At 36.9% G+C, this 15188-nt stretch overlaps 2 protein-coding genes across 3 annotated transcripts; one reads left to right on the plus strand and one right to left on the minus strand.

Annotated features, from left to right (window-relative positions):
- The first annotated feature begins 175 nt into the window (after positions 1–175).
- rab23 (RAB23, member RAS oncogene family) lies at positions 176–12478 on the plus strand. 2 transcript variants are annotated; one of them, XM_027023613.3, is made up of 7 exons: positions 176–629; positions 6078–6316; positions 7552–7637; positions 7728–7884; positions 7998–8080; positions 8550–8642; positions 9274–12478. In XM_027023613.3, exons 2-7 carry the CDS (start codon positions 6162–6164, stop codon positions 9408–9410), a joined length of 711 nt encoding a protein of 236 aa, XP_026879414.1. In that variant the 5' UTR covers positions 176–629; positions 6078–6161; the 3' UTR covers positions 9411–12478. The 2 variants fall into 2 exon arrangements, with proteins under 2 accessions (XP_026879414.1, XP_026879424.1); XM_027023623.3 differs by having other exon boundaries at positions 6084–6316.
- bag2 (BCL2 associated athanogene 2) lies at positions 12433–15160 on the minus strand. Its single transcript, XM_027023635.3, has 3 exons — positions 14886–15160; positions 14028–14137; positions 12433–13943 (listed from the first exon to the last, which is right to left on the minus strand). Exons 1-3 carry the CDS (start codon positions 15008–15010, stop codon positions 13543–13545), a joined length of 636 nt encoding a protein of 211 aa, XP_026879436.2. The 5' UTR covers positions 15011–15160; the 3' UTR covers positions 12433–13542.
- Between the last annotated feature and the right edge of the window lie 28 nt (positions 15161–15188).

The following is a 15188-nucleotide window of genomic DNA, read 5'->3' on the forward strand; positions in this document are numbered from 1 at the left end:
TCTTTTTTTTTCTTAAACAGTTTTAGGGAAATGGCTTGGTATTGTTAGATGCCTTCAATCATGACCATAGTGGGTTAATGTCCAACCTTTGCAGAATTGGAGCATTTCTAGGAGGACCTTTGTTTTTTTTTAAAAAAAAAAAAAGTGCCGGAAATCTCGTAGTTTCACTTAAAAGTATCCAACACCATCATGAGCAAATTTCCACGAATGCCTCACAATCCACGATTGTGTCATCTTTCAATGACATAAAATTTTAAAAAATTTTCTAAGTTGAACGCTTGTTAGAGTAATTACTATTGTGTTCATATGCTGTGGGCACTACGCTGCAGCCAGCTATAGCAACGCTGGCGGAGAAAGCACGAGGCGTCGCTAGGCCCCTTGGATACCGCTCCTCTTAGAACTGCAGCCTAGTTAGCTGGCGACAACAACAAGCGTGCGCTGTCTGATACATCTTTACACTGACCAATTTAACTACATTTAATTACAGAGATTTCGGAAACCAACACTGCGGGGACGTTTTTTCCCTAGGTGTTGCGACGACGATTGTACTTTTAATTCATGCGAATAAAGAAAATGCGTCCTAGGCTAGCTGGCTAGCAAAGGACTGCTGCTGTTAACAGCGAATGCAGGTAAGAAGCTAGAATACGATGTTACATGTTTTAGATTTATGTGCAGAGGCCGATCTTCTTTGCCATGCATTAAGTTCTTATAATTTAATAAGATAACGATATTTAATCAAGAATAACATCTGACGAGCTAATGGTTTAAAATTCGAGGGGAGGACGGGATATGAGTATTTTGTAGGTTCGTAACGACTTGCCTGCCTGCCTGCCTGCTAGCTAGCTAGCTAGCTAACATTCTCGTGTACTTACCATAGGGTAATTTTACAACTGTCATAAATTCCATGAGTAAACCAATCCGACATTAATTGGCACATGTGTTCTTGTGTGTAGACATTTTTATTTTATTTTAAAGATAAATATACTTATTAAAAAGCAATATACTAATAGGTACACTATTTTAGGAGATAGTTCTATTTAGTTTTATTCACAGTGCCAACTTAGGCTTCTCTATTCAAATAGGCTACTAACATTTCTCCCCATCCCCTATGTTTTGGGTTATGCTGACTTCCTTGGTTACATGTTGCTTAGAGGCATATCAGGAATAGTGTCCTTCAGATAAGCTTCAATACCTGTTAAGGTATATGACACCGTGATTTCATTTTTATAGTGCCTGAGACATTTGACCACTGCCTATAGAAATTAGAGACAGTTTCTATTACTAAATTAAAATGATAATGAAAAAAATGTTCCTAAATTCCTCTGTATGCTGGTATAATATCTATTTCCTTCAAGAATAAAAATGCAGACTTCGGAATTAGTTGAAGAGAATAGTTGGTCCTGTTCTTTATTGCAGATCAACAGTCATTGAGCCATCCTCTGAAGAATGTCTGATTAATGACGTTAAGAACCCACATTTTTATGTTTCAGGAGTGATCATGTAATCGCCCCACCTTCTTTTACATACTAGTGTTTGAACTCTCCACCATTATATCCAAACCATTATTTAGTATGTGCAAATTGAGATCCCATTTTAAACTAAGATGATCTCAACTCACACCACCAAACCCCTCTAAGATAAAGTTGTGGGTTAGCATCACCCTGTCCTTGGTGGTAAGATAACAAACCTTGCTTACCCACAGAACTTACAAGAGGCTTGCACGGAGGCCTTGAAACCACCTGTAACAAAGCTTCTTCTCTGCACCCAGAGACACACAAGGGCCTCTATTCTGTATTACAATTCATAGGCCTTACCTTTGCATTTCTTATTCAATGCCCAGACCTACAAATGTAATTTTTATTACTTCAAAAAATGGTTTAAAGTCTGTTTAACCCACATTTACCTTTTACCTTCCATAAGGCATGAAATATACTATTATATTAGCCACAGCTCTGACCTACCAAAGACATAATACTACATAATACAAAAATACTTTGTAAGACCTTTTCTTACTTTACATGTGGCTAGAATAAAGGTGGGGGCATCTAGGTGGAGGCAGATTTTTGTTAAGGCTAAAGAATGCCTTTAGCTATCTTGAACAAAGCTGCATCGATTCATTTCATAGGTGCTAAAATATGGAACAGTGCTTATTTGACAGGTAAAATGAATATTTTTTGATTGCTTTCATGCATGCAAGTTATCTTTGTTTTTATTTAGGGGTATCCTAATGTTTTTTATTGTATATTTTAATATATATGACCCTTTTGGTCAAAATACAATACTACTTGGCCAGATATCTTTTAGAGTGTGTGGAGAAAAGTGAAGTAAGACTGAAAGGATCATAGATTTTCAACCTTGTGTTGCTTGGCGTAGGTCTAGTTTCATTGTAGGGCCATTGGGTCCTAAAAAAGTTTCTCATTTGTGTCATTCCTCTGACACAATGTTCACACCCGAAGTGGAGAACCCCCTTGTGAAAATCTGTAGCAACTTGAAATGTTAGACTTGGAGACATCATGGCTGTAACTTAAGGGCATGATCTCAATCCAAAATGATTACTTCTGTTGTCATGCTCAGGATCAATGCACTTTTCTTAAAGATAGTTTGTCACTCACAGTAACATTAGCTGAACTGCAACATATGATGAAGTGCAACTATATGGCCACAAAAATTGTCTACACATGGCAAGCACAGATCAGCTTCATTAAGAACAATTAAGTAGAATTTGTTTATGATTTTATACATCCCAGGATATTTTATCTGATGCCACATCTCTGTTCAATGAGGGGTCTTTGCTATGTCTGTTGTGTATAGTTAAATTCATATTTGGATGTGGTGGAATAGTATTTGTGTTCCCTTCAAGACTTACTCTCCTGAAGCATCATGGTGATACTCATTACTTCACTAACAAACTCCTTCAAAAAATGGAAGAAAAGAGAGGAAAAGGGATGGACAAGCTTCTCCCAGTCATTAATTCTCTGTATGTTGCTCCTTTAATGTAGTGACTTGCTCTGTTCTCTTCAAAATCACTGAAGAGTTTCAGTGACCAAGAGAAGTTCCAATGTGAATTCTGTCTTGAAGTGATTCTAACAGAATTTTCAGTGTGAATTCTGTCCAGCAGTATTTGTGAAAAGGTTCTGTGGAACAGTTCAGGGGGTATCACTGTTGCATCAGTTAGCCTGCTGTATTTAGTTACCTTTCTAAAAGATGAGGAAATAGGCCTCTGTAATGTGACCTGCTATGCAAGCAGTGTGGTCTCTCTAGTGTCATGATGTCTCTGTTGGGTTACTATTGCTTTTTGCCTGCATGGCATGAAACAGCCATTTTCCAATAATTGCTCCACTACTTTTATTATTTCCAATGAAATATTAGAAGTTTTACTTCTGTTTTTAAGGCTAATTTGAAGTGCCCTATCCTGATTTATGATTAAGAAAATAGTATATGTTACAGTAAGGGATGCAATGATGGACGGTTCCTTTGTAGGTAAAGAGTTCATCTGCTTCTTTTTAAGTGCTTTCAGTGATCTTTAAATTAAGAATTATTCATGTACATTTACAGAATTCAGCAGACACTGTTGTCCAGGGTAGGGCTGGGCAGTATACCGGTATTAAAGTGAATTCTGTATGACAGCACCATGACACAGATTTTGTACACAGTGGCATCCAACTGCCACTGTGCCATACAGTGCCATCCAACTGCTGCAAAACAGTGAATCAGTAATAGCCTTGCTGTTTTGTTCTTACAAGACAAAATAAACATATATAAAAAGAGCTGCAACTGGAAAACACAGAAAAAAACCCAGAAACACAGAAAAACTCTAATTAGAGATTAGAAACAACAACAAAAAAAGCAGTTTTACACCTTACATTTATGGCTCAGGCAGGTTATCTTTGCTTACATTTCTTATCCACATGAGTGGGAAAATAAGCAAACTTGGCTAGCTATCTTTGCTAAGACAATTGGTAAACATAGCCGAGTAGAAGATGAGTGAGGAGGGAAACATGGCCGAGGCTGAATCAGACAATTAAGAATTATGCTACATTCACATTACCAGGCTGAAGTGACCCAAATCCAAGTTTTGCCATAATGTGACGCATCTGATTTTTTTTCACGGCAGCTTGAACACGCATTCCATTATTTCCAGTTAGATTTGAGTCACTTTTGTGTGTGGTCTTGGATGAGGTTTGTATCCAATTCATGGTGATGTGACTTAAATGAGAACAGTCATATTGGAATCCACGTGGCTATTTGCCTATATGCATGCGCTTAGAGAAACAGCAGTGACAACAGTAGCTGTGAAAACAACAAAAAGTGTCCAGCTTTTTTACGTCTTCTTGACCTGATTATGTATAGCTGATGATCTGTTTGCCATTCTCCAGAGTAGAGCTACTAGCACATCCATTTTGCCAGTTTTAATACCATGACTCATCTCACAATTTGAGGGTTTTTTTGCAATATATTTCAGCACTTGAAACCACATGTTTGGGTATGAAGAGGCGACAAAAGTAAGCCTTATTCAGGCCACAGATAGTTCTATTCAGTAGGGATTAGTTTTACATGGGGAGGTGGGAAAATGTAATTAAGCGTGTTTCTCAATGACTCAATGCCAAATCTGGCATGTCATTTTTATAGACTGAAAGCTTGCACATGCTTTCAAGATTCCATTGTTTATTTGCTATAAAATGATTGGTAAAGAAATAGACTCAGGTTATTTTAATCCCACGTGAATTGCCATGTCAGTAAATATTGCACATATTGTGTGGAAAATTAGTTTTTTTTTTTCTCAAGCATGGATGCACTCAAAAAAGAATTTGCTACCATTTAAAGCAACACTTATGATAATTGGGTTAATTCTACTACATTTAAGAGCAAGTATTTTTTCCAATATTGATTCTTCTGTTATGAAGCCATTGTACTGATACCTAGTGGCCTCAAATTTTCAGATTTTCTATTTTATCAGATGTTTTAGAAGTCTATTTTAAACGTGGCCGCTTCCATGTGGGGGACCCGATTAGTATAAATTGGTTCATTTGAGGAATACCAGGCAATTTGATTCTTCATTGCATGCAAGCTGTACATTATAGAAAATAATGTGTAAATAAATGATCGCTTTCATAAATATTGTTTGCTCATTTTTGGTGGTAACAATAACTTATTGGTCCTTTAATGTAGCCTGCTTATGTTCAGATATAAGTTATTGTTACTATAAGTAGTTTTATTAAGTATCAACATTTAGCATTGAAGATGCTGCTGGTTCATAATAGCCCTGAACATAATATGTTTAATTACTATTTCATGAGGAATTAACATTTTATTGTGACCACTGAAACACTTGTGGAATTGTTTGCGATGGCAAAGTGTAAATCTAGTAGACACACCCATCTCTGAATTTATACTGACATTTCTTGTCCTATGTGAACTGGTCATAAATATTAGCCATTTTGTGGTAAAATTACTTTATGGACACAGGTCTGCAAAACTAATCCTGTCCAAATAATAACCCTATTAGAGGAAAAAATGCATTAAATTATTTAAAACATTAAAACTTAAAGTAATAATTATTTAAATTGTCTCAAGTACTTAGGTTTCTTTAAAACATTTGATTGATTTAAATACCATTATTTATGTTTCATGCTTGCAAAGTTGACCTTTTGCACAATAAAGAAAAGCAAGATTTTATTCTTCAATTAACACTCATGTTTTGGCTCATGTTTATACTTTGAGGTTTATTATGATTTATTACTTTAAAAGGGCAAGTAAAAATGAACAACAACTATTATTTATTTATTTATTTATTCTAGATAGTGGAAAATACCATGATATGAATTTTAGCTCATATCATCCACCCCTAGTATACATGGTACGATTGATCATAGATATTCATGGACTCATCTCATGTAATAGAAACAAATTCCATCTTATTCCAGTGTTTTCTCACTAATGTATGTTTATACCCTGTTGGGTGTGTTGGGATCTCCTGATACATAGGATTTAGGCCTAATAAGTGTGGTAGTCTATATTATGTATATTATGAACATGGCTGGTGAGTGGTATTTTTTTTGTTCTTGTTTCTTTTGGAGATATAGGAGAGGCATCAAGTAAGCCTATTGTAGCTGAGTCCAAACGAGCCCGAACCTGCAGGTTGCCCTATTGAGGTTACAGCCATGTTGGAAGAGGATATGGAGGTGGCCATCAAGGTGGTGGTTGTGGGCAATGGCGCTGTGGGCAAGTCGAGCATGATTCAGAGATACTGCAAAGGCATCTTCACCAAGGATTACAAAAAGACCATTGGTGTCGACTTCCTGGAAAGGCAAATAGTGTAAGTGCACACCGTCAGCCTGTTACTTTTTTACTCATTTTATGAGCCCAATATCTTGCTCATCAGTGGATGTTCTCCATTTAAACTGCAGGAAGGTTTTCAGCAATTTTGTTTTCCTTTCACTTAGCCTTGTTCAGTGCCTTCTCCTGCAATTGAAAGGTTGTTTCAGTGTCAAAACAATTCTTCTGTCAGTTATTCTTTAGAATTTGATACCTACTTGGAGAGAGACCAGTCAACATTAAACTGAAATCAAGGAGAGCTTTTGACATGATTATCAGCATCTGCTGAAGGACAGCAAATGCTAGTAACAAATTTGAAACTTGAAATTCTTCAATTGCTCATGGGCCTAGTTTCCCAAAAGCAGCATAATATTAAGTAAGGCCAGTTCTATCATTTTGTTAGTCTCTATGTGGTGATAGTTATGAGTCACTTGCCCCCAAGTAGTCACGGGGATGTGGGTTTCTTTATTACGCAACTTACACTGACATTCTACCTATTTCCTGCTGAGAAAAAGTGAAGTATGTTTGCTAGTGTGTGTGTGTCATATAGTCAAGAGATATAGTCAAGAGATGAGACTTCCACTCCTTTAGTACACACTTTTTCTGAATTTATGGAACACTAGAGGACTGTGCTACTCCATGTCTTACATTTGAAGCCCCAAATAAAGAAGAGTATTTTCAGTTCCAGCCATCTTACCTAGATTGGGAGAATTTTCACTTCAGAACTGAGTGGAGCAGAGTACAATAATGAACTGTAGGAAGGTAGTGTGAAAAGTGTTTGAGCAACATTTCAGAGTATGCCTGTCACATTTCAGGCAGATGTAATAATTAATTACATATTTGTGCCAACAAATGACTTCTCCCTGCAAAAGGGAAAATCTAGCAATTTTGCTATGCAGTATTAGTCTAAGCCACACTGTGATACTATCTGTGGGAAATATCTAAAAAAGGCCATGGAGAGAAGACAAAGGGCTGTTTTAGTAAGCCACATTTCTACTCCTTTCATATGTGCTGGGCTTATGAATTTTAAGGTACTCGTATATAGAGAAATGCCATGAATGGCATATTTATAAAAATGTGGACTGTAACTTGTGATTCGTAAAATGAATGCATCGCGTAGAAGTAAGTCTGATGTAACTTTTCTGCAGGTTTCAGTGCACGTGTATTGATATGTGTTCATCTCTGTTGAGCTGTGCTAATTTGGCTGTTTCATTTGCCATTTCCTCCGTGTTTCAGTGTAAATGACGAAGATGTGAGGTTGATGTTATGGGACACTGCAGGTCAGGAGGAATTTGACGCCATCACTAAGGCCTACTACCGAGGTGTGATTAGCTGAGGAACTCTGACATTTAATTTTCTGGTGGGGGGAATGTGGTGTATATGGAGTGATGGCATCTGTGTGTTACCTGCAGGTGCACAGGCCTGCGTGCTGGTCTTCTCCACCACGGACAGGGAGTCATTTGAGGCCATCAGCAGCTGGAGGGAGAAAGTAGAGATGGAGGTTGGAGACATTCCGACTGTCCTGGTACAGAACAAAATTGACCTCCTGGATGATACAGTGATAAAAAAGTAAGTCTCACTCTAAATGTAGAGCAAGATTCCAGATTTCCTGTTATATTTGTATGTGTTCTTATGAAACACCAGTATTAAACTATGTTTAACACTCATGTTTAACACTGCAGTGAGGAAGCAGAGGGTCTTGCCAAGAAGCTCAAATTAAGGTTTTATCGGGCCTCTGTGAAAGAGGACCTCAATGTCAATGAAGGTACGTAGCACTATGTCAAGGACAGGACAACAGTCAGTTAATGCAAAGGCCCCAATTGGCCAAATGAGTTTTAGGTTGGTTTTTTTTACGTAAATCTTTGGTGAGGATAACACCACTACAGAGATTAAATGGTTTAAAGCAGGGTAAGACCAAATATATGCAGTGTTGTAATCCCTCTGAACTAGAGTTTGATGTCCCTGATATAAATGAAATTTAAATGAAGAGTTCAACCAAGTAGTACTAAATCCCATAACAATTAATAAAAGTCTGTTGTTGCTCGGAAGCATGTCATAGCACTCTCTGATAACTTTAGCTTTGATTCATTCACAGAGCAAAGACGTTTAGACTTTCACTATTGTAAATGCTCAAACCGACTCTGAAATTCATTTGCTAGCAGTGTTGGCACTGTTTGGTTGAACTGTCCAGAGAGGTTAGTAATAATGGAATACATGTGCATGTGCTTTTGTAGTTTTTAAATATTTAGCAGAAAAATACCTGCAGCGGCTCAAGCAAAAGACAGCTGAGAATCCAGAAGTTGTTCACACATCAAGCAATAAAATAGGTGAGTCCTAATTTATCTGTACAATTCTGCAGTGCTGTTAAAGATTCATTTATCTGCATAGTCATACTGTAAATTATAATTTTTTTAATTGGCACTCAAATTAAACTGAAATAACATTTCAACTGAGCATGTGTATATGTCCCTGTTCTCCCTGTATTCCTTGGACACATCACATGCCATTTCGGGGACATTAACATTTTATAAATAAATTTAACAGAAATCAATATTTGATTTTATGGCTAGATGGAAAATATTGGTATTTGTTAGGCACTCCTAGACACCAAGCTAGTAAAAGGCTTTGCTTTATTGATGATTTTTTATTTTTTATTTTTTTTTTATTACTTTTCCCTACCTGGTCACCTGATTGTCTATCAGGAGCAGGATAATGCCACTCATGGCTTTTATGTTTGGAACAAAGACGATGTCCATGTAATTGAGTAACACTGTATAGTTGTGCATTTCATTTAAAATTACAGCGATGATGTCATGTCAAAATATCTGTTTTAATTCAAATTATTTTAAGCTGTTGCTATACACCCTGACTGTTCAAAACTGCAAAAATACATGATGGTGACATAACAAAATCGTGATATTGTCATGCAACTATACCAACTGTTTTTCATGCTTTCAGGTGTTTTCAACACTACCAGTGGCAACCACCTGAACCAGAACTCCATTGATCTCAATGGCCGTGAGGTCATCAATCTGCGACCAAACAAGCAGAGAACTAAGAAGAAAATCCCTTTTGGTAGCTGCAGACTTGTCTAGAACATCTCCTCCTTTATGGTATGCCTTGACTGTCTTGTTGGGAGAGATGACCTGCAGATGGGGTCCAGGTGACATGGAACATAACTGACACTAACTGGGTTAGAGAAGGGTGCCATCTCCATGTAAACATGCTCCATCCACAGGAGCCCTTACTACTAGATGAACTCATAACTTTTGCACATCCTGTAGTCATGTTTGGTGTCCTTGATTTATAAGGGAGAATGTCATGTACGATTATAGCAGACAAATTGTGGAAATGTGCTCTCTGCTGGTTACAACTGGTTAAAGCAACCTTAGAGGGGGGTCAATACGATCTTAAAGGCACACTTCTTGATTTGTGAAAATCTGTTACATTTTACCTGATTCATTGAGATGATGACTATTAGGCACCCCTCAAGTCTTCTGTAACTGACTTGCTATATAGACAAAATATCAAAGTGGTTTAGCTGTTCATAGTCAGAGAAGGAGCAAACAGTTGCAAATAATACCCTTAAATGGTTTCGTTGAAAGACTAACTTGATTCAGCCTAACTAGACTACAATATTGCTGTAATGCTATAATATTTTTTTTTAATTGAGGACTGTGGCTTTAAAATTGGAATGATCAGAAAATATATTTTCTCTCAATATAAAAAAATATAGCAAGTTACTAAGATTGTGCTTTTTCATGTGGTATAGAGCAGGGTAACATTCACTAGTAACATTAGGCTATCTAAAAGCAGACATCATTTTTACTCTTATCATTTGTGCATTTGACTGTTCATCTTTTGTGCAATATGTTTGTACCGAGTGAGAGAGATTATTTAGTAACACAAGCTTTGCATTAAAAATTATTTGTTTATAATGTCAACAAAGTAATACGATTTCACTATTTTCAGTCCTTGTTCCTAAAGGTATTTTTGTATGAGAGATTGTAATCAGATGAGTTGATGAAAACCATAGCATTAACACAGTGCCAAAAAGTTTTTAAAGCTGTATGTACTTGTAAGAAATGTAAATATTGTTAGTAACAAGTTTCAGCAATCATTTCAGTTTGTAAAACGTCTCAAGTACTACTAATACGCATGAGAATACCTGCTAGTAATAATGTGCAACTATATGCCCATGACTGAAACATTTTCAGGTCATAGCTAATGACTAAATGCACTCCAATGTGATCAGATAAATAAATGAATAAATAAATACCTACAAACATTCCAGTGGACAAAACTGCAGTTTACCTTGCACCTGGTCATTATCTACAATGAGCTCACTGCTGCACCATAAAACCATAGCCATTTTTATGGATCACAATATTGGCTATGATGTTTCTGTGTGCCTTCCACCTGGAAAAGTGTAAAAAGCTAATTATCTCCTAAAGTTATTGTAATGTAAATAAACACTAATCCATTATGTAAAATTGGTGTCAAAGAATTACATGAGAATGCAGTTATACTCCTGGATTCCTATAAACGGATGTTTCCCAACCTAGTACACCATACCAAGGACTGGGTCCCAGCTCATAGCAAAACCAAACAAGGATTAATTTTTCTTGATTGCAGATTTAAGTGTGTTAGGAGCTAAAATGAAATTAAAATGTGCACTGCGTTTGGGCGGGGTTGGTAAATGCTACTATAAATGACCTTGGACATCAGCTTTTACTTGCCATCTCTGTAACCCCTGATCAAAGCACAAGTGCTTTGAATGTGCCACTGAGGATGAATGGTGTGATATTCTGTAGCTGTGACCATGTATATTGGAATAATAGATGCTATGGCCCTTGGACTGGCCTTTTTTTGCAATTTGTTGGAAGAAAAATTGTGGCATTCAGCTTGATGAGTAAATCTGTAAACCCATTATACTGTACTTTCAATTGATCTGAATGAGTTATGCAGCAACTGACATTTTAGGAGAAAGACCATACCTAAAACATTCACCTGAAGCTTTTATCCAAAGGAACTTACAATTATGACTGAGTACAACTTGAGGGTCTTGCTCAGGGGCCCAACAGTGGCAATTTGGTAGTGGTGGGGCTTGAACTAGCAACCTTCTAATTATGAGTCAAATACCTTAACCATTGAGCTACTACTGCCCACAAAACAGCTCCTCCCTCCTGTCCAGTATATATCTCTACCAACCACGCCCCTTCTTTCTCTGGCTCCTCCCTGTACTCAATGCCTCATATACTCCCTGCTGGTACCTTCATCCAGAAGGAACCAGCTTTCTGGCACAAAACAGAAACGGGCCAGCAGTCCAGCCCAAGTTGTTGGAACTTCTACCATTTTGCAGGCACTCTGGAAAAACAGTTTATTTGAAAGCATTTGGTCGGCACTTACACTGCATTGGTCCTATTGTATCAGAGTGTGCTTCAAAATGATTGATTCCATTGGCTTTCATTAGAATCATTTCCTTTAATCTTTAAAAAAATGAGAGAATTTATTCACTAATTTTAACTCTTTGGTGGACAGCACACATGAAAATCCTTCAACATACAAAACACATCAGTGTGGCTTATTATTAATTTTCATATTTATTCATAACATGCATGCCTTATATTTCATTAAAGTGTGAATGTGGATCCATGGTACTTAGCCACAATGGCCACCAACATGTTTACAATTGTGATCTGCTTTCTACCTTGCTCTCTTTGTATTTTGTAATTCTGCATATCTTATCATTATGGGCTTTTGCTATAAAAAATACACTACAGTGAATTTAAGGCACTTTATATGTCAATTTAAATCACTTTATGATTGAGCATATCCTTAAGAATATACTTTGAAATATTCAGTATATCTGCTATTATGATTGCTAATAGTGGTTACTTTTTTCTCCTTTAGTTGTGATGCCTTCACAGTATGTAATGTATGCTTTGTTTTAAATGAAAGCTGGCAAATGTTATTGCACCCACTCTTGACTGAATGTGTTAGTAAGCTACAGCAATGTCATTTTAGAGACTTTGTGTGATTGCTCATTTATTTTGCTGATGTCTTATCTAGTGTGTCTCATAATATTACGTCTGTTGCCTTGATCTCTTCTCTCTTTGGTCCATTAACCTGTACTCATTGTACAATAAATGATTTATTTTAACTCTGTTTAATAAACTTATTTCATATATTAGATGTAAAGTACAAAGAGTGATGAACCTGAGGTTCAAATTTTGAGTATACCGGCAACAAATAATTTTCAATCATTATCTGAGCTTTAAACTGTATGAACCTGTCAGAGATCACTTAAAATGTACTTTCATGGCTCCATAATTTTAATTAGAATGGAAATATGTTCAAGTGTAAATAAAAATTGTACATTTAAAAGAAAATAAATTCAAAGTAAAATTAAGTCTTATCAATCTTATATTAATTATTACTGTTAACTGAATGCCTTGTATTTGCAGCAGATATTTTGAGGAATTGAAGATGAACATTGCTGTGATGCTCCTTTTTTAGACACTAAATTTTGTTAAATATTAAATACTTTTAATAACAAAACTATAACTGAGTGGTTAAGAAAATAATACAATTCGTCTCCAGCAAGTGTACTATTGTTGGGTATGTCTTTTTAAAAATTGAGGATTTTTGTTATTTGAAGTTATAATAATTTCAAATAATTTCAGCAATTTCAAAGTAAATACTTGAGTAGCATTGCATAAATAACACTTACTATCACAGTTAATTGGGCTGTGTCCTATTGCACTTTGTATGATCAGTGCATACTTGATGTAAAGATAGGAACAGGATACCTTATAGCATTCCCTTAATGTAAACAACTGGGTATACAAATGCTTATTGAACCATGTTGAACAGTGCTATTTCCTACACTCATGGTTTCCATGGCAAGTGTTCCATACTGTGATTACAGGCCTAATACCAAAATGAAGACCTCCACTTCGAATTCCACCAAATTCTCTGTGTTGAGGAAAAATCTTAATATAGCCTCAAACTGTATTTTAAAACTTTTTTTTCATAGAGAAAAATGTTTTGTAGTAAATCAAATACCGTATCTAGGTGTTAACTATGATGAAGCGTAAGGGCCAACAAGTTTAATGACGTTCTTATGAAATGTAGGGAAACTGGGCAGCCTGTGGTTATTCAAGTAATTAGCGAAGGCTCTGATATAGTATACACCCCCAAAACGCGCTGTTTACCACGATGCCGTTATTTACCACTGCCACTGTCATTCTTAGATTCATCAACCTTCTGGTAGGTCATGATTTTAATTGTTCGTTCTGTATTGTTCATGTTCCTTATCAGGGTTTCAAGTCGCCGCTTGATTTTCTTCTGGTCTTCCAGCGCACAGCTGATTACTATGCTTTGAAACTTCTGATCAATGGGCACAGGGCCTGCATCTGTGACACAAGCCGCGTGCAAAGCCCGCAAACTCCTCTTTGCGCCCTCCAAGTCTTCAAGCACTTTAGCGACTATCTCATCAATAATGGCCGTGGCTTTTCTCAGCGCATCTTCTTGCTGTGGGTTTCGGATCGTATCTACGGAAACCTGCACAGTTAGAGTCCTACTCATGAGCCTGTTGGCAGTCAGATCGAGCTCTTCTCTTTCTCCTGGGGAAAATAGTGCGCGTTTCAGTTTTGCAATTATGACATTACACTCTTGAGAATTCAGATGGGTTTCGCACACAGCATTACCGTCACATATGGTTCGCATTTCCTGGCTGTTCTGAATGGATTGAATCATTTCTAGTAAGCACTCTTTCTCTTGCTCCATTGCTGTGGCCGCCTCTCTTAGTGCCTCCACCCTGAAACAGACCACATTTCTGACTGTTTAGCAAACTCTTACATAGTAAGCGATATAAGACTGGCGTCTTAAAAATGACACCAGACATCTGAAAATAATCCGCGCATTTTTATACAGAAACAATAGATTACAACTGAGTTATAATTTCAGGTAAATTGAAGTTAATGGATTAGATGGTCGCTGTGATCAAACACGGGATATGGAGTTACAGGAACATCTGTTGCAGACTATATTTTCACAAAATATACGTTATAATAGCAACGATAAATAATTCTTGAAATGACATTTTCTTTGTTTATAACAGCTAAGTAAAAGCAAAACCTACACCTGTTTATTAGTTAACCTATCTAATATATATATATATATATATATATATATATATATATATATAACCTATATGACGTTTAACTTGCTTAAATTTAAACTGTAGTAAAAATTAGGCTTTGCACCTTCGAGCTCATTCAACGTTAATCATGAATCCTAATACAAGTGCACCTTGTGTTGCAACTTATATTTATAGCCTAACTCGAGCAGCTACATCGCAGCAGCTGTCGCCGTTTTGCCGGCTGCACCCGTGTCAACTTTTGCTCAAAATTCAGTACGATATAACCTGTACTAATACGGCAGCGTAAAAAAAATAATAAAAAATTCGCAGTCGCAGTTCTTTTTAAATCGACAACGCTAATACCATTTCTACCACCGTATAGGCTGAACGTTGCAAATGCAGTTTCAGAGGACGCGCAACCTACCTCATTTCAATTTGATCCAGACTCTCCAGCAATCGCATAGATCGATCCGCCATTGAAATCGACCTGCAAAATTTGCCTCCTTTCGCGGCATCGTTAATTTTTGCGTTAATTTTTGCTTGGGCCATCGTGTGAATCTGGTGTTGCGGGAACTACCAATTGCGGTGGTCAATTGTTAACTACACGTTCTAGTGGTTTCCTCGATGTACAGCGTCCTTGAGTAACAACTCCAAACATGGCTTGGAACTTCCCAGGGGCAAAACTCCTTGCCCTCTGGGAAGAACAGAAACGTATTGGGTATAGGGT

Source organism: Electrophorus electricus, chromosome 12 (assembly GCF_041902795.1).
Source record: "Electrophorus electricus isolate QZ-2024a chromosome 12, ASM4190279v1, whole genome shotgun sequence".
Classification (NCBI taxonomy): domain Eukaryota; kingdom Metazoa; phylum Chordata; class Actinopteri; order Gymnotiformes; family Gymnotidae; genus Electrophorus; species Electrophorus electricus.

Bases quoted from the DNA above. Each gene is read 5' to 3' on its own strand.
- rab23 (XM_027023613.3), top strand. From the start codon at position 6,162: ATGTTGGAAGAGGATATGGAGGTGGCCATCAAGGTGGTGGTTGTGGGC. The intron at 6,317-7,551 runs GTAAGTGCACAC...TCCGTGTTTCAG, and splicing joins TTCCTGGAAAGGCAAATAGT to TGTAAATGACGAAGATGTGA. The intron at 8,643-9,273 runs GTGAGTCCTAAT...TCATGCTTTCAG, and splicing joins CACATCAAGCAATAAAATAG to GTGTTTTCAACACTACCAGT.
- bag2 (XM_027023635.3), bottom strand. From the start codon at position 15,010: ATGGCCCAAGCAAAAATTAACGCAAAAATTAACGATGCCGCGAAAGGA. The intron at 14,138-14,885 runs GTAGGTTGCGCG...GGTCTGTTTCAG, and splicing joins CTGGATCAAATTGAAATGAG to GGTGGAGGCACTAAGAGAGG. The intron at 13,944-14,027 runs GTAATGCTGTGT...TATTTTCCCCAG, and splicing joins AATGCGAACCATATGTGACG to GAGAAAGAGAAGAGCTCGAT.